Source organism: Anopheles darlingi, chromosome 2 (genome assembly GCF_943734745.1).
Source record: "Anopheles darlingi chromosome 2, idAnoDarlMG_H_01, whole genome shotgun sequence".
NCBI lineage: Eukaryota > Metazoa > Arthropoda > Insecta > Diptera > Culicidae > Anopheles > Anopheles darlingi.
Window position 1 is genome coordinate 81053273 of NC_064874.1, and position 22784 is coordinate 81076056.

The 22784-nt window shown below is 46.9% G+C and overlaps 5 protein-coding genes across 11 annotated transcripts in view; 3 read left to right on the plus strand and 2 right to left on the minus strand.

Annotated features, from left to right (window-relative positions):
- The first annotated feature begins 138 nt into the window (after window positions 1–138).
- LOC125949830 (eEF1A lysine and N-terminal methyltransferase homolog) lies at window positions 139–2713 on the plus strand. Its single transcript, XM_049677241.1, has 3 exons — window positions 139–609; window positions 683–805; window positions 879–2713. The coding sequence occupies exons 1-3, from the start codon at window positions 518–520 to the stop codon at window positions 2686–2688; spliced, it is 2025 nt and encodes a 674-aa protein (XP_049533198.1). The 5' UTR covers window positions 139–517; the 3' UTR covers window positions 2689–2713.
- A 48-nt stretch (window positions 2714–2761) lies between these two features.
- LOC125949815 (uncharacterized) lies at window positions 2762–19340 on the minus strand. Of its 5 annotated transcripts, none has more exons than XM_049677200.1 (4): window positions 18804–19340; window positions 18298–18663; window positions 5747–8132; window positions 2762–5672 (listed from the first exon to the last, which is right to left on the minus strand). In XM_049677200.1, exons 1-4 carry the CDS (start codon window positions 18860–18862, stop codon window positions 3828–3830), a joined length of 4656 nt encoding a protein of 1551 aa, XP_049533157.1. In that variant the 5' UTR covers window positions 18863–19340; the 3' UTR covers window positions 2762–3827. The 5 variants fall into 5 exon arrangements, with proteins under 5 accessions (XP_049533157.1, XP_049533158.1, XP_049533160.1 ...); XM_049677201.1 differs by lacking the exons at window positions 18298–18663; window positions 18804–19340 and adding exons at window positions 10052–10501; window positions 15767–15901; XM_049677203.1 differs by lacking the exons at window positions 18298–18663; window positions 18804–19340 and adding exons at window positions 10052–10501; window positions 15695–15901.
- A 188-nt stretch (window positions 19341–19528) lies between these two features.
- LOC125949867 (calcium and integrin-binding protein 1-like) lies at window positions 19529–20659 on the plus strand. Its single transcript, XM_049677301.1, has 6 exons — window positions 19529–19576; window positions 19666–19769; window positions 19840–20087; window positions 20153–20262; window positions 20338–20429; window positions 20502–20659. Exons 2-6 carry the CDS (start codon window positions 19684–19686, stop codon window positions 20521–20523), a joined length of 558 nt encoding a protein of 185 aa, XP_049533258.1. The 5' UTR covers window positions 19529–19576; window positions 19666–19683; the 3' UTR covers window positions 20524–20659.
- LOC125949875 (putative oligosaccharyltransferase complex subunit CG9662) lies at window positions 20652–21331 on the minus strand. Its single transcript, XM_049677309.1, has 2 exons — window positions 21114–21331; window positions 20652–21043 (listed from the first exon to the last, which is right to left on the minus strand). The coding sequence occupies exons 1-2, from the start codon at window positions 21253–21255 to the stop codon at window positions 20733–20735; spliced, it is 453 nt and encodes a 150-aa protein (XP_049533266.1). The 5' UTR covers window positions 21256–21331; the 3' UTR covers window positions 20652–20732.
- A 126-nt stretch (window positions 21332–21457) lies between these two features.
- Window positions 21458–22784, plus strand: part of LOC125949838 (casein kinase I-like) — an 8854-nt gene continuing 7527 nt past the window's right edge. For 2 of the 3 annotated variants that reach the window (XM_049677253.1, XM_049677252.1), the window contains exon 1: window positions 21924–22784. This exon is cut by the window's right edge. The gene's annotated coding sequence lies outside the window, so the exon portion shown is untranslated. Of the gene's footprint in view, window positions 21804–21923 lie in introns of those variants that run through there. The other variant, XM_049677251.1, reaches the window with a different exon arrangement.

Here is a 22784-nt window from a genome sequence, read left to right on the forward strand (position 1 = left end):
ACCGAAAACCAACCGAATTTTGAATTAAATTCAAAATTCCGACTCCCTAAACCGCAGTGTTGTAAACGACGAAGCCTTTTGTTTTGGTTTCAATTTTTGAGGTTAAAAGCGCGACTTCAGCAGTAAGGGCTTTTAAAAAGTGGGTGATTTTCAACATTTTTTAACTATTCTGTGGTAAAGATAAAGGTGATTAAAGCAAGTTCTAGTCGTGTGCAACTACCGGCGTCGTTCTCGTGAGAAAAATAAGTCTTCCCGGCCGAACGAACCGCAGCGCGAAAAGTTCCCTAAAAGGACGAAACGACGACGAAACTAAAACCACGAAAAAGGACTTTTCCCTTTTCCTTTACCCAAAAAGGATTTTAGTACAAGTTCCGAGAAGCAATCAACCCTAAACTGCACAGAAATCTGTGACCAAGTCTGGGCGTCTCGAAAGAAAACTCTCGGTAACCGGCATGTTTTAAGGTGCCGTACTTTGACAAATCCTCGCTGAAGAGAAGGTAGGAAGAGTGGTTGGAAGATGAGCCTTTTACCGAAAACGACCGCCGATTTCGGCTCAACCGAATATTGGAACAGCTTCTTCCGAAAGCGGGGCAAACAGGCGTTCGAATGGTGAGAGACAGAGACGACTGAGATGATGTTCACAGAGAAAATAATTCAAATAACGCGTTTCCCTCCCCAAAAGGTATGGCGAGTATCCGGAGTTGTGTGGTCAGCTGCACAAGTACATTAAATCCAAGGATGAGCTGTTGATGGTCGGATGTGGTAACTCCAAGCTCAGCATGGACCTGTACGATGTTGGATTCAAGTGAGTAGCGTGTAAAACGTCCAACCACCTCGCGCTACTCTCGGGCTCGGTCTTATTGTTTCCGATTTTGCAGAAAAATAACCAACATCGACATCTCGCCCGTGGTCATCAAACAGATGCAGGAGGCAAATCGAACATCCCGTCCCGAGATGACCTGGTGCCAAATGGATGCTACTGCCATGACCTTCCCAGACGAAACGTTCTCCGTCGTGCTGGATAAGGGTACGCTCGATGCACTTTTCACGGATGATTCGAAAACCGTGCTTACTACCATTCGGAAGTATTTCTCCGAAATCCGGCGCGTGCTGCGAACCGGTGGCCGCTACGTTTGCATTTCGCTACTGCAAGAGCACATCCTACGCGAGGTTGTTGATCACTTCCCGGCCAATCACTTCATGCTACGTATCGTTCGATGTCCCGAAGCCGGCTCCAGACAACAGGGTGAAGATGGCGGCGGATCATCGCTCGTGGTGTTTGCCGTGGTAGCCACCAAGTTCAAGGCCTTACCGATGCGGGTGCTGGAAGTATGCTTAGCAGGCGATCAAATGGAGCGCGTACAGCAAGCAGAGGAGCTAGTTGCGGCCATTGCCTCGGCCCAGAAAGCGGCGATGGTGTGTAACGGTTTGGCACGGGGTAGCATCGCCGGTATGGCCGAAGTATCGATAGATTTGTTTCATCCAAACGAAAAGAATGTGCCTCGCTACACGATCCACGTACTGGATCAGGCCCCTAAACGAGGCAGTGGCAAGTATGCGGCCTTTATTGTTCCGCAAGGGCGCGAAACGGAATGGTTGTTCGCGACACCGGCCGGTCGCCAGAAGCTACAACAATCGGCCAACTTTGATCGGCTAGCAGTCGTAACGCTACATCGCGGACAACGATACGAGGATTTGGATACGGTCAAGGAGGAACTCGGTGAGAGCGTCAAATCCTTGGCTCCAGCGGGAATTCAAGGAACTATTCCTTATCTCTCCATCGGTGCCGAGGTTGGACGACGAGAAACGATACACTCGGGCCATAGCGCACTGTCTGGAGATTACGTAGTGGAGGAAGTTGTTGGCGACAATGGGCGGTTACTCCGGCGCCTCATATTCCTCGCCAATCAGTCCGTCGTGCAATCGGAAGCGGCACTGCGAATGGCACGTGTCCGTGGATCACGCGCCCCACAGAAAGTGGTCGATCCGGGTCATCTCGCATGTCAGCATCATCTCTACATGACGATCGGTGTTCAACTTGCAATGAAACTAGCGGCAACACAACCAACACCACCGATCGCCATTGTCGGTCTCGGTGGCGGTGGGCTTTGCACGTTCATCCGGGAGTGTCTGCAGCAAACGAACATCACGGCGATCGAGATCGATGAGGAGATCGAACAGATTGCCGTAAAATATTTCGGACTCAAATTGGACGAACGGTTGCGCGTTGTAATCGACGATGGAGTACACTTTCTGGCTACCGAAGCCAACCGTGGTGCTCATTACACGGCACTGCTTTTCGATGTGGACAGCAAAGATCCAACCGTTGGAATGAGCTGCCCACCTGCAGCATTTGTGGAACCGGATGCTTTGGCGAACGCCCGGAAACTAGTCGGTACCGACGGTATCTTCGTGTTGAATCTTGTTTGTCGCAACGATGGCCTACGAGAAACGACGGTTTCTGCACTTAAGCGTGCCTTCCGGTATGTGCTCTCGTATAAGTTGGACGAAGACGTCAACGAGGTGTTCTACTGTACCGACAACGAACGGCTTCACGATGCGACCAGCTGGCAGGAGCAGCTACGCGTGGCAGCAGATGACGTTAACAAGCTAGCCAAGAAGGAGAAACTGACGCGCGAATCCGAGCTGATCGATTTGAGTGACTTTGTAAATGCGCTGAAAATATAGAATTATTTCGAATAAAGTTGTTGTTACTCGCAGCTTCAGGTGTTTTACAAATACTAAGCATATAACAAGGAGCTTGCTATTGATAAACAGAATAATTTATTGCTCCTACATCGTTAACTTATCTAGTGTTCTTGTACGCAACACTACAGAATCCTTCCGGTTGGCCTTCGTTTAGATCCCTTACCCTCTCCTTCCTATCTGCACATTCGGTATTTCAGTTCTTTGTGGATTTACATCCCTAGCTCATATTAGGTTATTTTACTGGCATTCATTCGTAGTGCTTCTAAAGGTTAATGTAGTGCGATTTAGCTATCTTGTTTTGATTTGAATTTCGTTTCCAAATGCAAATAACAGCACATTTATCCACCACAGATGTAGGGTTACTGAATATCTACTACTAATTTTTGGTTTTCCGAAACAAAAACGACAAAGCAATATCGGGCAACAATTACGGATCTTATGTTCTTAACAATTTCGCTCGAGTTTTACCCTCCTACATTCAACATACCAGTTCATACCACTTATTCCTTCACAACTTCTCAATATCTAATGTTTTACCTAATTTTATGCTTCATTTTTGTCTAGAAAGGCCAGAATAGTTTAAGGTTTTTGTTTTCAAACCAACACAAACAACAGCTTTTTTGGATTCCTGAATGTGATAAAATAGGAATCACGTTGATGCTAGAATCGCCGAAGCAAGAAACCAAACAAAGTACGTAATGCTGACACGTTAAAACCACCATCAAGCTACCGTTCCATAGATTTGATAGACTACTTTGATATTCGTACGCTGCTATTTCATTTAAGATATTTTAGTTACGAACAGCAACATGTTCAATCACTACAGGGACGCACAGAGAAGCATAAATAACACAGAGCGAAACATGCACTACCGAATGCAGATAAAAGGAACATATTTGCAGCAACAGCAAAAACAAAAGCGTACAATCGCGTGCGCCAACCGTAAGCATTTCTTTTCGGAAATATGAAATTCTACAATATCAACGAGCACACTTGCTTGCTTGCTCCGGTGATCGTTGGCCTATTACGATGCATTATGAAGTTCATTTTTCTGTTCAACGGTCAGTCTATTGTAAGGTTTAATATCGTTCCCGTTCATTCGCTAAACCTTCGCTAAACTAAAAAACCTTCCGGAAGAGCCTCCTTATACTACCCCTTCCACCGCTCGCTTTCCTTTCCAACCCATCGCCACTACTTCGCCTCGCTAGCTCGCCTCCATTGAACGAAACGGAAAGTTTTCTAGGTTCCTCTGTTGGGGACAACCTGCTTTCCGCACCACCCGCACTCATGCTCTCTTCGAAACTTTCCGATCCTTCCTTTGACCGCCGTCCGGAAAGTAATGTATCGTCGTTAACGCTTCTACTGCTAGTGACCATCACTTCCTGACTAGATGGTGCCGGTGGCGATTTGCTGCTTCCTTTTTTCTGCTTTAGCCGATACCAATCCCAACCGCCGCCATTGCTACCGTTACGATTCGATTTAGCTCCATCGCCTCCTGCCAACACATCCACCGTCAGTTGCCTGTCCCCAGATGCCGACACATCACTGCCGGTGTCTACAGTTACGTTATTACTGCTAATATTACTGCTATTGCTGCTAGTGTTGCCACCACTACTGTGGCCGCTACTGCTGCTTGCACTGTGCGTGCTATTGGTTGACTTTTTGGACGATCGTCGTCCATTCTCAGTAGAAGATGCGGAGCTGTTGGGGTCCAGCTTCGACGAACGTTTTTTACCAATGCTCGATCGGAGCAGTGAAGTCTTGAAGAAAGCCGGTGACGATAAGCGACGCGATTTGGATGTCTTTTTCGTGTCTAGATCGTTCGGTTCGCTGCGATTACCGCTCGGTTCAAGTTCCAGTAACACCACATCTGCTTCATCTTCTTCGTTCTCTTCTCTTGTGGTGCCATTTATGGCACCTCCATTTGGCACTCGCTTTATCTCACCACTGCGAACTTGGGGCACAAACTCATCGTAGGACAGGTCACTTGCCGTTGGAATGATGAACTCATCGTTATCCTCGAGGAATGGTAACTCTTCGATGCGGTTCCCATCATCTACCGCTTTACTCCCAGTACCATTTTGCACTAGACTACGCTCTTGTGGTTCAAACATCGATGTGGAACGCTTCGGAGGTTCTCGACTGCGGGAACCGCCGTGCTCAACAACAACCGCACTTGTCGGTGTCGACGTTCCAAACATTGACGGTGCGGAAACTTTGCGATGCTTTTGTTTTCCCCGTTTTCGTTCGATCACGGTCGGTCCATTCGCAACGCTGCTACGGTTATGGTTATGTCCAATCGGTACGTGCCTCTCCTCAGGATCATTGATCAACAGACTAACGTACGATGTACCACTCACATTGAGAGCTTCTTCGCTGGGACGCTTTTTACGCAGACGAGACGGTGACATTGTTGATACAGCACCACCAACTGTCGTTACCAACGAGGAGGCTTCATCGTTCATTTGTGCCGCACTTCCCGATCCAGCTCCCGAGACTAACGGCGTTCCACCATCGATCGACTTCCTGCGTAGCATCCTGCCGCGGATCGGTTTCGCGTCCGATCCAACCTGGGCCAGCTCACGATCGAGAATACTTTGTGGAATTGGTGCTGGTTGCGAAACGCCGTTTGTTGTACCGTTGCGAGCATTGGTACGGTTACTGACGATCAACGAGTGAACCAACACGATCAGTGTCACGAGCATTAGTAGTATGGCAGTAACGACCGCGATCGCTACATTGCGCCAGTCGATAACCAACGCCTGGAAACTATCCAAATCGACCCGTAACCGTTCGTTCACATCACGTAGTGCGGCTTCACTGTCGCGCATCCGTCGATTCTGTTCCTCGATCTCGTGCAATGTTTTCGCGTACGAGTGCTGTAACTCCTCTACCTGCTTCCGGTAGCGTCGACTAAGTTCCTCCAGGTATTGGCCCGACAGGCTCATGTTTCGCTCAAGGGCCTTTTAAGAAAAAATAAGAAATATTGAAACACAAATGCAGCAGCGTCTTGGTTATGGGAAGATGCAAAACTTACCTTTATACGATTTGAAAGCCGCAGGAAAACACTTTCCGGTTGCCCCTTCGATGGTCCCGTTGGTGGTGGCGTGACAAAAGAAGTAGTTATAGTGTACGATCCATCTGCTGCTCGGATTCCACCTTCGGATGGACCAGTTCCAGCACCAGTGATAAGCATCGATCCACTATCATCGATCGCGGAATCCCACTGAGAACTTGTGGGATCGTCTTTGTCTTGTTGTTCCTGTGGTTGCTGCTGTTGCTGCCGTGGCATGCTCAATTGTGAGCCTTCCTCTCCTTCTGCTCCCGTCGACGACTGCGTTTCTGTTTCTGTCGCTAAATTAAACATATTAACATCTTCCTTGTCCGGCATTTCGACGATATTTGAGTCTTGTTTCGAGTCCGGTTGAAGCGAAGCTGCCGGATCATGCGCTATTGATGGCTCAGGTTTTGCATCCACCGGCTGTTCATCGCTGCTCGACTGATCGGATGGTTGTTGCGCTGGAATGTTTGTCTCCGATAGTGCAGTACCGTGGTCGCCTCCTTGTAGGCTTGTCTCAACATCGACCGATCGCTGCTGCGAGGAATCTACTTCAGATTCTTTTCTCTCCGCTGGCACCACAACTGGCGCCGGTTCATACGTAGGTAAAAGTTTTAGATCCGCGGCTACAACGTTGCAAAGGCCAGCCACCAGCTCATCTGGTAACAGGTTTAGCACGCTGTAACGCATATTTAAGCAGATCTGCTCATCAGTAGCACTAATAGGCGGTAAGTTAAACCCTAACACGTTGGCACAGAGAAAGTGCTGGGCCCGAACGAACGAGCGTCCGATTTGCGCCACTTCCAGCAGACTAGTGAGAAGATTGTGTTTGCAATTCATCGTCGTTTCAAGCCGAGCCCGAAACGTATCGCTACAGTTAACACATCGTACAGTATACGCTAGGGTAACGCAAGATGAAGAGATGGCGGAATGCTGATGCTGATCGTCCACAGTTCGCCCAAACGAGTCGGGACCACCGTAAAACGAATCGTTTGTATCCGGGCCCGTTTTGCCGAGTGCCTCGGCCGCTTTCTTCACCATACTCAGCACGACTTCACCGGCTGATTTTAGAATATTGTTGGGATTCTTGCCCTTTCGATCGGCATCCTTTTTGCTCTCCGGCGATATCGATGATCCTCGCTCCTGGTCAGTGGCACCCGTGATCGAATGATCCCGTTCATCACCTGGAATCGAAGGCCGCAATTCGACTGATTTGTCTTTACCGAGTAGTTCCTCGTCATCCTCATCATCATCCTCCTCTGGCAGAGATGGCGTGTTATCCGTCTCGAATGCCTCAAACTCCGACGTACCGTACACGCGGAACAGCGAAACGGGACAGAAGTGCTCCTGGTTGTAGTGCGACAATATCTCGACACGCACGAACTTTCCAAACAGGTGCGGATGCAGCGGGAAGCTCTGCACATCGCGCTCATCTTTCGCCGTAAACCGACCTACGTTCGCCCAGTCGCGCGTCGGAAACCGATTGCTCACCGAAACGGTAAAATCCTTCGGCGACGAGGAGAACAGTTCGAAGTTGGCCAATTCAATGCGCTCCGCCTGCACCGGTTCGCACAGTTCCACCACGAACCAGATCTTACTGGTGCAAGGATTCAGCAGATACTCGTCCTTTGGTGCCGTCAATACCGATCCCGTACTCTGGGCTTCCGGATTCGAGGCAATGATTTTGGCGCCACATTCAGGTGCGGCATAGTTTTTAGCCCGTAGCTTCAGCGGTCCACCAGTTTTACTGCCCGCAGGTTTTGTTCCCTTGCGCATCACCGAAGCATTCACCACCTCACCTTGTTTCTTCTTCTCAGCCTCCGCCATCTGCTTCTCGGCCCACTCGCTAAACACCGGCATCGGGTTCTCCTCGGTGAGGTTCACTTCGTGTGCCTTCAGCCTATCATCGCTACCGCCGGCAGCATCCACAATCACTTCTTCATCATCGAGATCAGTGTCTTCATCGGGGCCACCATCTTCCGTCTTAGCGGTCGGATTGGGTGGCGTATCATCTTGACTTACGCTGGCGGAAGCTACCGCATGACCACCATCGTCCACGGGAATCACTATCAACTCGGGTTGCTCTGGTTCCCCCCCGGACAGTTCGGTACCATTCGCTTCGAGCGTATAGTTGGAGGAGGTGTCATGATCAAGCTCTTTTGATTGATGCTGCTCGCCATCAGCTTGCACCTGTTTCTCCGATTGTAGTGGAACCGATGGTGGCGACACGGTGTGGATATTGTGGGACAAGTTTTTCAGTGTCGCCTCCAAGTTCTCCTCCAACTTGCTCTCTATACTCTTCAGCTCACGATGCTGATGATCCACCAGCGTTATCACAGACGTTGGTCCTGGAATGTCTTGTAACCTACAATGAAAACCAAGCAGATGATGAGAAAGAAAATTAATCAATCCGTTCAAGGCAAATTGGGATGGAAACGAAGGATTCAGCTTAAGAGCGTAAGCAATATAACAAATATGTGGTGGAGGAAAACAAAAGCTGAACAAGCATCCTGGATCGCGCATGAATCATGGCCAGTGGGTACCAATCAAGTCCCAATCAAATCAATCGAGCGACCGAATCAAACTACCTATCGAGCGAATCCAAATTCCGTGACATCGTATTTGTTTTCCCTTTCGGGATCAATCCTCGCAACGGATCGGAATGGATTGCATGAGCACATGAAATCAATCAACCGTGATAGGTGAGTTTCATTTTTCTTAGAATGAAACCGAAACACATTTCCGGTGTGTACGTACGGGCACGAGATGCGAGACCATTTTGCACCTGAACGGTGACTATTATATGGCGCCAAGACAGTATACTCGTTGCGTAGAGTTCAACGGATTGTATGGCGCAAGAGAGCGAAACAACATTGTTTACAACGATCCTATTCGCTCGCGAACGTGCACAGACTGGACACATATCGGCAGTATGAACAAACAAACGACCCCACTTCAAGGATAAGCCAAGATAATCATCCATCACCACGTGACGGAACGCATCTTCAAACACGCGCAACACTCCGGCAAACCAGATGTACCTGGGAGGTAGTAGAGAGGAATTATTTTTAAAATATTCAAAAATAAGAAGTGCCACCGGTATAAGCCGTAATTACCAACGACAACTACAGGTTGTTGCAGAACGACAGCAGCACACGCGAGCACCGAAGAGCAAATCATAACTGACACGTACGTACGGTTCAAGTTCAGGCGGATGGCCGCAAGTGTTGCCGGAACACCAAGACGTTCACTTATTTTAAACACGTCAAACATGGCATGCTATTGTTCGCAAATTATGGTGAAAGATATCTGAAAACGGTTGTCAACTTGAAAAAAATAAACACTTAAGCACACCTTTTTCAAACTTATGAAAAGAACCAAACCTTCTCTGGTTTTCTTTTTCTTTTCTGTTCTTTAGTGTAAAACTTCTTTGTGGTGTAAATATCAATGCAAACTTCACCAACTGATCGTAAGATGCAGCGTCTTCCTCTTCCCAAATACACAAGAAATATGGCTTGAGCATATTTATGATGAACTGAAGTTCATAAAATTTTCGAAATTTTCGACTCGAAATCGATTCGATCGGGGAAGCGCATCAAACGGGTGGCCAAATTCATTGAATTTTACCTTGTCGCCTTGGTGCGCTTAAAAAACAGGCAACATTCCCGAAACAGTGTGGGCGTAAGTCGTTGTCGGAACATCTCGCAAAGTAAACGATCAGTCGTTTTCTCATCCAGCTTAAAAGGGAAGCACAGACCACGGATTATTCGGTGAACTACCATAGAAGCGAATATAGGAAATCTCCAACCTTGAATTCGGAAGGATTAATATTCATTTCAAAATATTTTTTTCTACATTCTTACCACAACATTGTGATATCTTGAAATGACATGTTCGTTATTCACGACTCATCAACTAAATTTGCAACACTGTGCCAAACTTTTTTTAACATGTATGTTTAACACTGTGCTAAAAGTACAACAATTGAAAATACAACGCATGACAACCAATAATTACTCCGTATGGCAACCATAAAAAGAAGAACCAAACACGGATCTAGAGTAGAAACGCCATACATGTACTGATCTAAATACGTTTCTTGGAACACACACGCAAACAAAGATCGTGACTGGCACGTTAGAATGATCCTCATAGCGTCAAGTAGAACGCATTCCATTCTCTCAATGTGACTCTTGGTTCCCTCTTATCACGTTTATCACGACATTTGCGAGATGACATTATCACGAATTGAAACCTCGAACGAACCCCGAATCAGAAACTTACCCCTCGTGGTACAGGTTGGAGATGGCTACGATCTGCGAGACGAGGGCGACCCAACAGAACGTCACCAGGATGGTCAACTTGCGCATCCTCCTAACACGCTCCGTAATCACGCTGACCAGCTTCATCGATAGTTGCCATTTGAGGTAGCAAAACGCGATCAGATACAAATGCACCACCATAAACATCGATCGTGTCGGGCCAGACTAGCGGTAACCCACATAGTTAGTCAACACGCACGCATTACCATCGCCTAGTAGAAGGCCAACAGAGGGATCGTCTAACACACGCCGTCATCATGGTACATCGTTTACTAAAGTGTCGATCTGTTTTGTTAGCTAAAACACTGCCAACCCACCAACACTGTTCTCACTGTGATCGCATAGAATCCACCGCAACTGCTGACGCACTAGCCTTCAGATCCCGTTCTGGCGTATTAATGGTGAGTGTTTGCTGCTTATCGCGAACGAAAAAGAACCAAGCGAACCACTGTAGACTGAATCTAACAGGTTGTTGAGGGACAGACCTTGTTTCTTGGAGGACGACAATAGCGCAATTTCTTTTTTGGTATGCAAATCCGGTGTCAACCATTTTCGGTATCGCACAGCAGCGCAGCAAATGCAAATGCAAACTTACTGTTGCAGGCAAACTCCTTGTGCTTAGCCAATGACAAAGTGTTTCCTGAGCACCTTCCTGCCAGAAGCCGCTGAACGGAATATACTGGAAGCTTCACGAGCAAGGCAACGCAATCAGCGGAACTTGATAACGCGCAGCAACTCACATTTAGCAAGCGCGATTTTCGTCGCTCCATGTTGCGCATGGTTAAGCCAACCCTCGGGAATTGGACCGTGCAAACAGTTTTAGCTATGCACACGCTGGTTGGTTTGGCTTCTTGCTTCTTTGAAGTTGCACAATACTTGTTGAGAATGTGAAACTCAAAATATTTTAAGAATATCGCAAATGTTTTGTAACAACTAAACTGAATCGTTATGCCCATGTAAGTACACTTAGAACCAGAGCATGTCTCAAAGGAGCATTACGTTTTCGATTTGTTTATTATCGAGCCAAGGCATAAAAAATTGATTTTAATAAAGCAAAACCATAACATTATGTCACTGTGTTTCCGTGATATTGATAACCGTAGCCACAACAATTGACTATCCTATAGTCTATTGTTGTAATGTTATGGAGCTTGAGCTTTTGACGGGAAATCCGGATTTCGCGTCAAAAGTTCAAGCTCCACAAAATTCAAGGCCATGACCACCGAAGGAGCGGCACAAAAATAGCATAATATTTGGTTACATAGTGAAGAACAATACAAAAAGAAAAAGTAAAGATTGAGTAAATGTTTTGTCAGAAATGAAACCGAGAACCTCAGCGAAACGTAATCTTCGCGGAATCCGGAATATCGCGTTTCTTTAGACATGTTCCGGGAAGTCATATGATTGACGTCAAACGTAACCAACACAGCGTGGCCCTAACCACTAACATAATCTCAGTTGGAGATTGTAGGATGTAAAGAAGCGATCGGATGCGGGCGTTTTCATCAAAACGGCATCAATAACGAAATCTAAAAATCTCCTAACTAACGATCATTCTCCTCAGGTCCCGGCATATTGACCAAGATGCACCATCCGCGCTCTGTTTAGTTCGCGTGAAGGGGTGAATGTTTTGCGCTGGTGTTCGTTGTGGGGTGATGTGCAAAGTACACCAAGCAAGTTAAGCGAATCCAACCATTCATCGCACATTCTTGGCACAGAGTGCCCGTAGCTTGTGTGTCTCGCTCGTTCTCTTTGTTATCACTTGCGACAAACTTAGGACCCACCCACTGATGCCGGATACTAACTATAAAGAACCGACAAGCCATATCAAACCGCCCCTTGTAGCACTCAGTTCGAGAGCAAACTGAAGCATTGATTTCAGTGCAATATAATGTTATTGAGCCACGAACTACAACCCGATTCGGCCACGTCAGTGCTTTCAGTCGCGATTATCGTCGCGCCAAACAAACACTCGAGCAGCGCGTCTACCATCGATGACGATGACGCGCTGACGGCGACTTCCAACGCGCGAATGGTAAATACCCACCTACTGCTCGCTCGCGTCCACTAATAAAAAAAACCAAACAAACCCAACAACAATGCGAGTGATCAGATGATAAGGACACGGCAACGCTGGGGCATTGATTACTGCACTATTAGAATGGGAAAGGATAACCGGGTCCGGATCCGCGTGCGATGAAACGGAAAGCTGTTGCATGTCTACTTTCATCGTTTGTGATCGTCACACGCCACGTGGCCATGATGAGTAGAGATTCTAGGTAGCTGTGTTGTGTGTATAGTGGCACTTGGTTGTTTGATGACACTTCTAGTGCTTCCGACAAGCACCACCACCACCAGGTCTCCTCTCATCTCAGTGCCAACAGCATCCATGGTCGCGTACTTATCGGCGCCACCGAGAGTAGGGCTTTTGCGGAAGCACGACACCGACACGGGCACACACGATGTTGATAAGATTCCATCCACGCAGTCCACACACAGCGAATGCAGTGACAGTCCCGTTTACAGAATAGACAGTAATTGGACGCACGATTGGACCGAACGAGTACAAACGAACCCGGTGCCACTGTAGTGCGTCGCGATCTATTGCGACGCAATTCGAATTTCGAAGATCAAGGTCAACCTGGCCACAAAGCATACCCCCCATGTTTCCTCCAAGCTCTATCGAACGAACAGACGACGTGCGTTGGAAACTCAATATTGAGGTAGCTGGCGCTCAATGAAGACTGAGGAGGTCCACTGCGTAACTCGTGATACAATCTGCATATGAGGCGATGAGTCGTGTATTGTTATGGTACGTTATCATCAGTGGCGACATTGTAGGAAGCAGCGCACAGCGTACACTTGGCGCAATCCATCGGTAGGCCACGTGCAATTGAATCGTTCTGGCGCTGAACGAACACGAAGAACCCTAGCTTTAATGAAACCACAAAGCGACATTCCAGTCAATGTGCCAACGAATGCAATAAAGGCAAATGCACATTGCACAATTGAACGGGCAATTGAAGAAGGGGGTCTCCCCATCGTCACCACAAGTAGATCATGCGGATCGCGTAAACCAGCAAGAAGCTACTAGGCTAGTGACACAATTATCGACACAGAATTGCGTTCTTTGCGTGAGCCCCAACGGATGAACCCGGTTGTAACCTTCCACGGACTGAACAAAGCACAAAAGCATGATAACAACGAATCCACGCACGATCCAAAAGAATAATCGTTCGCTCACTCGTCCAGGGACCGGTTTTTGGGATATTATGTCGCCATCTGCTGCCATGCTGTACAGCCTACTATTAAGCAACTCTTCCGCCTTGGCCGAAAAACCTGCCTAAAGGTGGCCTTTTCCGCAGAGAAAGAATAAAAAAAAACTAAGCCAAACCAACGGGGCACCATTGAATAACATTAGCCAAGATTCGCCAAATTCGTCGCTTCGCATCACGTTCATTTCCAGTTCGCTGGCCGACGACGACGGCTGAGTGGAGATGGAATAATTGGAACGTCACAACCGCAGCACGCAAGACACGATGGCCACGATGTTGCTGTACATGGCTGCTGCTACAGGAAAGCCAAGGAAAGCATTCCCGTTTTAGAAAGGAAAGAAGAATTGAGATCTGCAGTTTTCCTCTCGCCAGGCCGGGCTGGTTTTTTGGCCTACGACGACAAACTCGACAAGCCGACCACCCCTAGCGGCCGGGCTTTCACTTTCGCACAAATCAAACACTCTCGCCTCCGTCGCGTCCACATCGTGCAGCAGAATTAATGCAATTAATTGGACACCGGCTCCGTGGTAATTTTTTGAGTGGGAGTGAGTCGAGTGCAACAACGTGCTTCCGGTAACCATTATCTCACCGGTTGACGCAACCAGGCTGGCTGGCGGGCTGGATGGCAGAGCAGCGCAGCACGGCAGCACCGCAATGCGCCAGAAGAGAGCGTTTGAATTGGAAGCCCTCACCCCAATTATGCTTCTAGGTGTTTTGTCGCAGGAAAGACGCTGCCAGTATACCATCTACAAGGGACGAATGTGCGCTGCCTGCTAGTCTTTTGCGCCACATAAGCATTATTTATCGTTGAGTCACCCCAAAACAACAGACTGTGACAGGGCGGGACACTTTCACCAAGGCAGGGTGTGCCCCGTTTTTGCGCCAAGAATCGCAGAGTAGCCAGCAGCCGAAAAAAAGATTAAATTTAAATGTACAATTTGCCACGTTTGTCTCTTCCTATGGCCCTCTAGCTGCGCTGCTGCTAGTGTTGTTTCCGTCTAATAACTTGGCCACATGGCTTGGAACGAGAAAACTTGTCGTCTTGTCACCAAGAACGATAAACGTCGTCGACGTGGTGTCGGCAGTAACCCTGCCCCCGGGGCTCGGTGAGAACACAACATGAAACATCCATTTGAACTCGAGCTCCAGGCCAAAGGGAAAGCGAATCCGTCTTACGAGTGTGTTCTCCGATATCGCGCTGCGGGCGCTAACTAGTACGCGCCAGACTACCACAATCATCATCAGCAGCAGCAGCAGCACGATATGGCACCGAGGAACGTGTTAAATGGTCGAACCAGATGGTGAACCACTTCTTTGTGGATCTTTGCGCTGTTTTTTGGGAATGTTTGGCACTGTTTCTTTTCACCAAACTGACCCAAAAAAAATGCATTTCCAACAGTGTGACAATCGTTATGGAGCTAATTTGTGTTGGAAGATCATATAATGCCAAGATAGAAGCATTTTTGTCACGATTGCGGTACTTATAAAAGAATAGATAAGAAATCCTATTGTCGCGTTGTTACTCTTCGTGGAATAACCCTATACTCGCGTCGACAGCGTCATCGTTCGTTCATCGCTTCTCGCTGCACACTCGCACAGTAAACACTCTTGAGCAGGAATGTGGCCCCATGCGCCCCTGCATGTAACGCATTCCCGGCCCCCTCCCTTTGCCAGCGTCTAGACTCCACGAAAACATATGATCTTCTTGCACTCCACACGATGATGATCACGCACACGCATACGTCTGGCATGTTTCACGCCCATTCTCCGGCACGGAACAGCCATTGGGAGGAATTCATGCTTCATGCGCTCTTCACTCTTCACATCATAATTCAATGCAGCGGATGCAAATGGCCGAAGCATAACTGTTTCCCTGATGCACGTCCAAGTGGTGATCTTGCTGGCATATTACTAACATTCTTCACTTCATTTCATTCCCTCACACGTTCCTTCTATTGAGGTATATTTAAAGGAAGGAATCATCCGATGGTAGCTAGGCACTAGGCACTCGTACACTAGAGCCAAAGTGTCACGGATGAGCTCTTCACTTCTCGAAAGGAACACTTTGTCCGCTCTCGAAGGCCACCTTCTACCGTACTTTTCCGGTGCCAAGCAGACGGCGCGCGACAGGCGCCCGCATCGCCCATCGGTCGAACACTGAGGTCGAACCAATTCCCTACGCTAGCGACACTCTGGTGACATAATATCGACCGGGCGGTGTGCTCCACGACGAGCACACGGTACTACCGGAAAGGATTGAGAGGACATTGTGCTGCGGGGAGCAGAAAAATTCCGTGCGATTCTTGGGTGTCGTCACTTCCCACACTCACAGACAATCGATAGACGATGCACCACGCGCGGCCAGCAACCGAAGGGAAACATGTCGCACCAACGGAACCAACCTTCAACCCGTTAATGTGTGATAAACCGCGCGATTAAAAGCGAACCACTGAGGCGCCACCTACGGCGAGCGGGGGTCCCTCTCGAAGGACGTCGAGTACCGGGGTACGTACGGGTGAGCTACTCGTTTGAAACTGAGCTCATTCGCGCAACCACGGACCGGCCCTGGCCATGGTGTGGCGGTGTTCGTTCGTTCGTTCGTTCACTTCGTTTGCTTCGTTCGTTTCGCCGTTTCGAGTGGAGATGACGTAGAAGTGGCGAAGCTGTGGCGCTGCCGCGACAAACGGCGTCCAGCAGCAGCGACAGCACCAGCATCTCGATGCTCTACGTCATACAGCCGATTCACGGATGCGGCGACGGTGGTTGTCAGTCATGACTTATGTCATGATTAGACCAGTTGTTGTCACTATCGTGCCGACGATTCGTGCGCCGTATCAATTCCTTATCGAGGAAGGAACAACGATGCCAACCTTATGACGTGGTGTGCACGCATCGTATGGCCATCGCGAAAAGGCGTTTACTGGTTTGCTTTAGCCCTCGCCGGGTCCGGGACTGAATGGAAACAGGTGTACCCACGCTAGACCTCGCCAGTCGACGGTAGACGGGTAGACCCTTATTTGGCGCGGCTGCAACCGGTCACCGGTATTGTGGTAGAGCCCTGTTTACCATCCAGACAAGACAGGAAGTTAAGAGCTAGTTTCGAGGAGCCCTTTTTACTGCCAATATTGGGAAAACGAAGAACACTTATATCCACAAAACCTTTTACGCTTCGATTATAATGCTTTTAATAATGTATTCTCTGCTTTCACCAGTTATGAAGTAATCAAACTGACCAACGCGGTTTACCAGCAGCAGACAATGTACGTAACGTCGTTTTGAACCTCATCTGTATTGAGCAATCCTTTACCACGCTCTTTCTCTCTTTCTTCTTCTCTCTCTATCCACGCGAATTGACGAAGCGGTAAGTGCATTGCACCGCGATGCATCTGACTTGCTAGTCAATCGGAAGTTACCTTATCAATATTGCTGCAACCCAATATGAAGATCATCGTGCGATGAACTCAGTTGCAAACTTGGCCATCTGATCAATGATACTTTGGATTATTCGAACTTAGCAAAAAAAAAGCTAGCCGTTTGGTACGCAGTTCGTTTGCAAAATGCTTGAAGAATGTTCCTAATTCCCATCCATCTAGCGATCGGCGCTCCATAAACCGGTTAAACCCGATTTGCAAAAATCAAGGAATGCCATTAATGCTTTTGGTTTCCATTGACCATCGGTGGTTAGCATATGAACCCTAGAGGGTCAAGAGATCAAATCAATGGCCTTTGTTTGAGCATTTAGAGGTACCTTCTGGAATATTGAATTCAATACAACGCGGTACATGGTGCTCAACTATAACACTATCGAAGTGAGATTATATCGAGATGAGATAATGTTCTCGTCTCCCGAAAGCGTAGTAAAATGTGAATTACCGTATCTTCATTAAATTCTAAGAATAAAAATAAGTAAAGACAATCCTTCCAATCCAGCACAAACTATGCAAGCTGTGAACACACAGGTGCCGATGTGCCACGGCACCATCAATACTACGTTATTTTGGACAGAACAAGACACACAACTCTTTCTAAACAAAACCTGTTTCGGTTGGTCCGTGATCGTTTTGCTGAACGATCTTGTGAGCTGTTTGTTGTACCCCACAGGAGTGGAGCTTTTGACCTTGTCTAAAGAACCTTTTAAAGGCATTCGAGAAGTATACAACTTCATTCCCTTTCGCTTATTGTAGGCTGTGGGAATGCGTGGTTGAAAATGTCAATTTCGTATGCACTTTTTTTGTGATTACATTATAAAACGGTGGCGGGCGAGTTTTTTTTTCAAATTTATATGTTTAACCATTGCATAACCTGTTGTCCAATACCCCACGTAAGAGTTACAGAGCGACTTCAAGGTCGGTTTTACGATTTTCTTATGCCATTACGGATTATCAGCAATCCGGCACCGCGCGGGGTCTTTGCGGAATGCATTTAAAGTCGGTTATCAATGGCTTTCGGTTCGTTGCGCCTCTCAATTAAAGCGAACTGATACAAAGGCAACAGAAGCAAGACGTCGACGGTTTAATGCGTGTGGTGTGCGCGGTGCTGGATCCACGATCACCGTTTTCTCCTCGAACAGCCGGAATGCCTTCCTTGGCGAAACATGCTTTACCATTCCTCGGCACGTGTGCACACCATTCACGTGAGTACACGCGTGATAACGCACGTACGCATGTCTAATTGGATTATTGAGACAGAAATAAAACTGGAAAGATGTCCCCCATGGCGTCTTAGAAGGAATGCATCTTGAAGGACGTTGGACATGGCCAACTACGTTCTCGCAAATGTTATCCACGTGCAATGAATTATAGTTTTCTGACCAAACAATTGAAGTCCGGATAATTAATATCACGTCACTACGCCATTAACGCCGCTATCTTATCACGCACCCCACAAGTAATGATCAGTGTTCTCCTATCAGTATTCTGCTTTTACTACTCACCCGCTAGTCGTCACACCCACATTCTTCGCGAGGCTCTCCAAAAAGATGACATCCTTCAAATCGGGAGGCTCCTCACGGATTCTGTGAGGCTTTTCCGTAAGAATATCCTTTTTGAGGGTATTTTTCGATTTCCTTCCATGGCTGGGTCGTTTGAGGGGCTTCACAACAACACGTTCATTGGATTCTCCGTGCTCCGGATCCTTTGGCTCCTTCACATACTCTGCACTATCCTGAGGGGCAGTCTCAGTCGCCACCGAGCCGTACGGATCCGAAGCCGACTGTCTGTTGGCATCGTGCTGTTGAGATTGCTGTATATCAATCGTTGGCTTCAGAGCATCCGAGGCCACGATGATGAAGAGCGTACAGCTGAAATAACAAGATGGTGGAGGAGGGTGCGAGGTGAGTGTCTCTTTTCGTCACGCGGTGGTTGCTGTTCAGCTGACGATTGCATCATGAATGATAGTAGCAAGTGGCTGGATGCGCGGTACGGCCGAAGGGAAACTCACCTGGACACCAGGAACACCAGCAACAGCGTGCAGTAGACGTAGCATAAGCTAGGTTTCATTTTATTCTAAGCACCTGGACGACATTTACAATGATTTTTAGCAAAACCCGAGATCTGCCGGGGAAACTAGCGGAAAATGCACCAAACTAAACACTGCACCGCACTCGCGCCTAACTCAAGCAATACATCAGCCTTGCTTTGGCTTCACGGAGATTATTTTCGTAAAATAAACGCACAACACACGAACGACGGCTTGCGCGCGCTCCTCTCTTCACCCCCCCGGGGCACCAGACGGTGGAGGAAGAAAGCAAAATCTCACAAGGATCACATCAAACGCACTCTCGCCAAGCGTCTTCAACGGGCGGACGCTGAAGCGATGGGGACCGTTTCGAAAGCAAAAAATTCGCGCACCAGAAACACCGGAAGAACCCGTTTTCCGTACGTACAAAGCTAATTTATTATTGCACCTTCATGTTAACCGAATTATGGACCGTTTGCTTGACGATTCTGGCGACCAGATTCCCACGAACCAGCTTCTCTCTTTCTCGCTCTCGCACGAATGACAGTTCTGACGTGTTTATAAAGTGCCCGAAAGATGCTATCTGGCTGCTTAGTGTTTAAGGGGCTGCTAAAAGGGCTGCTTTGTATCGGTGCGTTCAGCAAACTGGCCGCTTAGTAGCCGCCTAAATATTCAGCGACCACATAGCATCTTTTGGCATGGGGTGCTGTCAAATGTGTTGGTATCGGTAGAGGTGTGGACACACCCTAACAAAGGTTTGTTTTGCTAAAAATGAATTTCTGATTTCTTGTGCAAATCTCTAAAGAAATAATTTCGCATTTGCACCGGATATCTACTCCACCAGCTACGGGCGAATCTTACCATGGGTCAGGTGAAGAGTCAGTTCTCCGAGGACGAGCTGCAAGATTACGAGGATCTTACATACTTCACGAAAAAGGAAATTTTGTAGTAAGTTTGTTGTTGTAATTTCTCTTTAGCAAAGTCCCCTAAATTGATTTCCGTCGATTCTCTCTCGTAGTGCACACAAAAAGTTTAAGAACCTAGCGCCCGAGAAGGTAGGCCACAACAAGAACGCCAAACTGTCGATGAGCAAAGTCCTTGAGTATCCGGAGCTAAAGGCCAATCCGTTCGGGGATCGGATCTGTAAGGTGTTTAGCTCCAGCAACGATGGAGACATCACGTTCGAGGACTTTCTCGACATGATGTCGGTGTTTTCGGACGCATCCCCGAAATCGGTGAAGGCAGAGCATGCCTTTCGAATCTATGGTAAAACGGATAAAGCAATCCCTACCTACATCAGCGCCTAACCCAACAAGGATGTTTGTTTTCAGACTTCGATGGAGACGATATGATTGGGAGAAACGATTTAAAGCAAGTGATTCAACGGCTGGTAGCGTATAACTCTGACCTGGGAAGCAACGATATTGATCAGCTGATAAATGTAAGAAAACCTCACGTTCGCAACGATGTACCCAAGTTCTCGTCTCACGGAACTGCTGTTCTATTTTTCTTGCAGAATATCCTTGAAGAAGCTGATCTGGATGACGATGGTGCACTGTCTTTTGCGGAATTTGAACATATAATCGATAAATCATCTGATTTTATCAAGTGAGTATAGAGCCGAACGAGCGTAACTTCCGTTAAATAAAAGAATCAATATGTTATCTGTACTCCTTTCAGCTCCTTCCGTATTCGACTGTAACCTAGCAGAAACCGTACTTGCTTTCCGTAATCTCATTGATCATCCTTTGGCATACTTTCCTTTATATGAATCCTCCGGTTTGTAAATGTGTCTGCAATCCTACCATTTTAAATTATGTCTAGATCGTGTTGTAGTGAAATTATATTTATTAATTCGAAGAATATATTTGGATATCCTTGTCGATTAAGGAATACGGGTGACTGCACCCTCTAAGGTTGTAGATATCCTGGCAGTTTCATTCGCATGAAGATCCAGGTAGTGACGAACGAAACCGTAATAAAGATGAAGCCCATGGCGATCAGTAGAATTTTGTTCAACTTCGGTTTACCGGGCGTGTGTGTTTGGTCCATGATGATAAATCCGAGACCGCCAATTGTGAACAGGAAGCTGCTGGCCAGACCCTCCATGATGTACTGACCATTCACGCGATACGGCATGAATGCCACCGGACGCGAGTGTCCGTGCTCGTCTGTAGTTGATCCGACGCTCGGGGGTTCCACGATCACATCATAAATTATTCCTAAAACGAGCCAGACCAAGATAAACTGTTTTACGTACCACCGCCAATCGAAAGAAATGCAAATACAAACCTCCGGTTACGAGGAAATAGGAGAGCAGCACGAAGGAGAACACGGTCATCGCCGAAGGCTGGTGCAACCATGATGGTCGTTTCAGCTTTAGGTTTGGAACCTCGAACAGATAAAAAGGTAAACTGTACAGCGCTTCAATCATTTTTTGAAGAATAATTTACACTCCCGGGCGTCCGATGCTGGAATTGTCAGAAAACACGGCTTCCGACACGACACGAAATATCTTTTCCGAAACAAGTAAATTTAAGCGTGAAACATGTTTTCAAGCGAGTTTTACTGTGTGCGTGCCTGATTGGTAGAATTGTGTACGTGAACGCACAGTTCGCGGAAAGGTGTGTGTGTGTTTGAGCTGACGATTTCAGAGTGTTTTAAGAAATGTGGTGCGCTTTTTTCGGTTCTCGGCCCTTGTTACGATTTATCTAATGAAATCTTGCGAATCTGCCTGCTAAACTCCAATCTTTGCGTCGTTCCTTTGCTAATATCGGCAAAGTGTGCTCAAGAGTGTGTTAAATGAGGGCTCCCCTTCGACTGAACAAAAGCAGCGATAAGAAGCTTGCCATCTCGCAGCCCACGAAACCTTTCTTTGCCAATGGCCGACGAAAAGATGAAGCAAAAGTTGTGATATCGTTAGCGACAATGAAAAGTTAATGCTGCGGAGTTGAAGCTGTGATTTGGTGCACTAATCATCAGGTATAATGAGCATTTCCTCCTTGAAACGTGGTTTTCATGGATATTCTCGTTAGTTTTACAAGTCCCTTTCTTTGAAGCAATTTTATGCATGCGTGATCAAAATCTAATAAGTTTACACAGTTCTAAGTTTACATCTTGCTCGAGGTCGTACTTTATATTTCGCTCCCTGTGCATTTGATTACGGGTGGCTGTATTAATAACGGTGGTAAGAAGTTATTACAATCATATAGGTGAACGAATTTTTTAAAATGTTTTAAATCATTTTCCAGATGATGGTATTAATCTTAAAACACGAGTAAAACACACGGTGGGGATTTATTTATTGCTCTGAGACCGTCAATTCAAAATGTTACTTCACCCTTAGTCCACAATTTCCACGCAAACAACACTCAAAGAGATTATTGTGGTTTCCCCTTATAAAGGCTAGCCAAAGAACAACCCGGATACAGTCATGATGTTATGGATTTAGAATAGGATTCATTATCTTCGGTTTGATGAGTCAGATCAGATACTTCAATATTTCTTGTCCTGTTGGTAAGACCAATAGTCTTCTTTCTCTCACCATAAGCCATTTCTTGATCTGTTTTGTCGTATTTCGTTGCTAGAATTTGCTTCGAAAAAAATCTTTTTATTTAAAAATATTCAAATCTAATTCTATGTTCATGTATTTTATCTAACATTCACTTATAAATAGCCCCGCTTTTCTTGTTTAGCAAAGGTTTATTTTAGCATTGGCCAGAATGATCCTTCGCGAGCACCGTATTAGTGACGCCATTTTCGCCCTACCACGTCACGTCTTGAAGGAATTTGAGTAATGACGGCATATCTACCAAGACTTATCGGAATAGATAATCCATTTCACGCTCTTGCAGAAAGGGGAATAGTATCTTCCACAGATTCTCTTGTTTGCAAATTAGCTAGTTGAACGATACATTCATTTATCAATCCACAATTACGGGTCGCTTGCTGAATATGGAATGT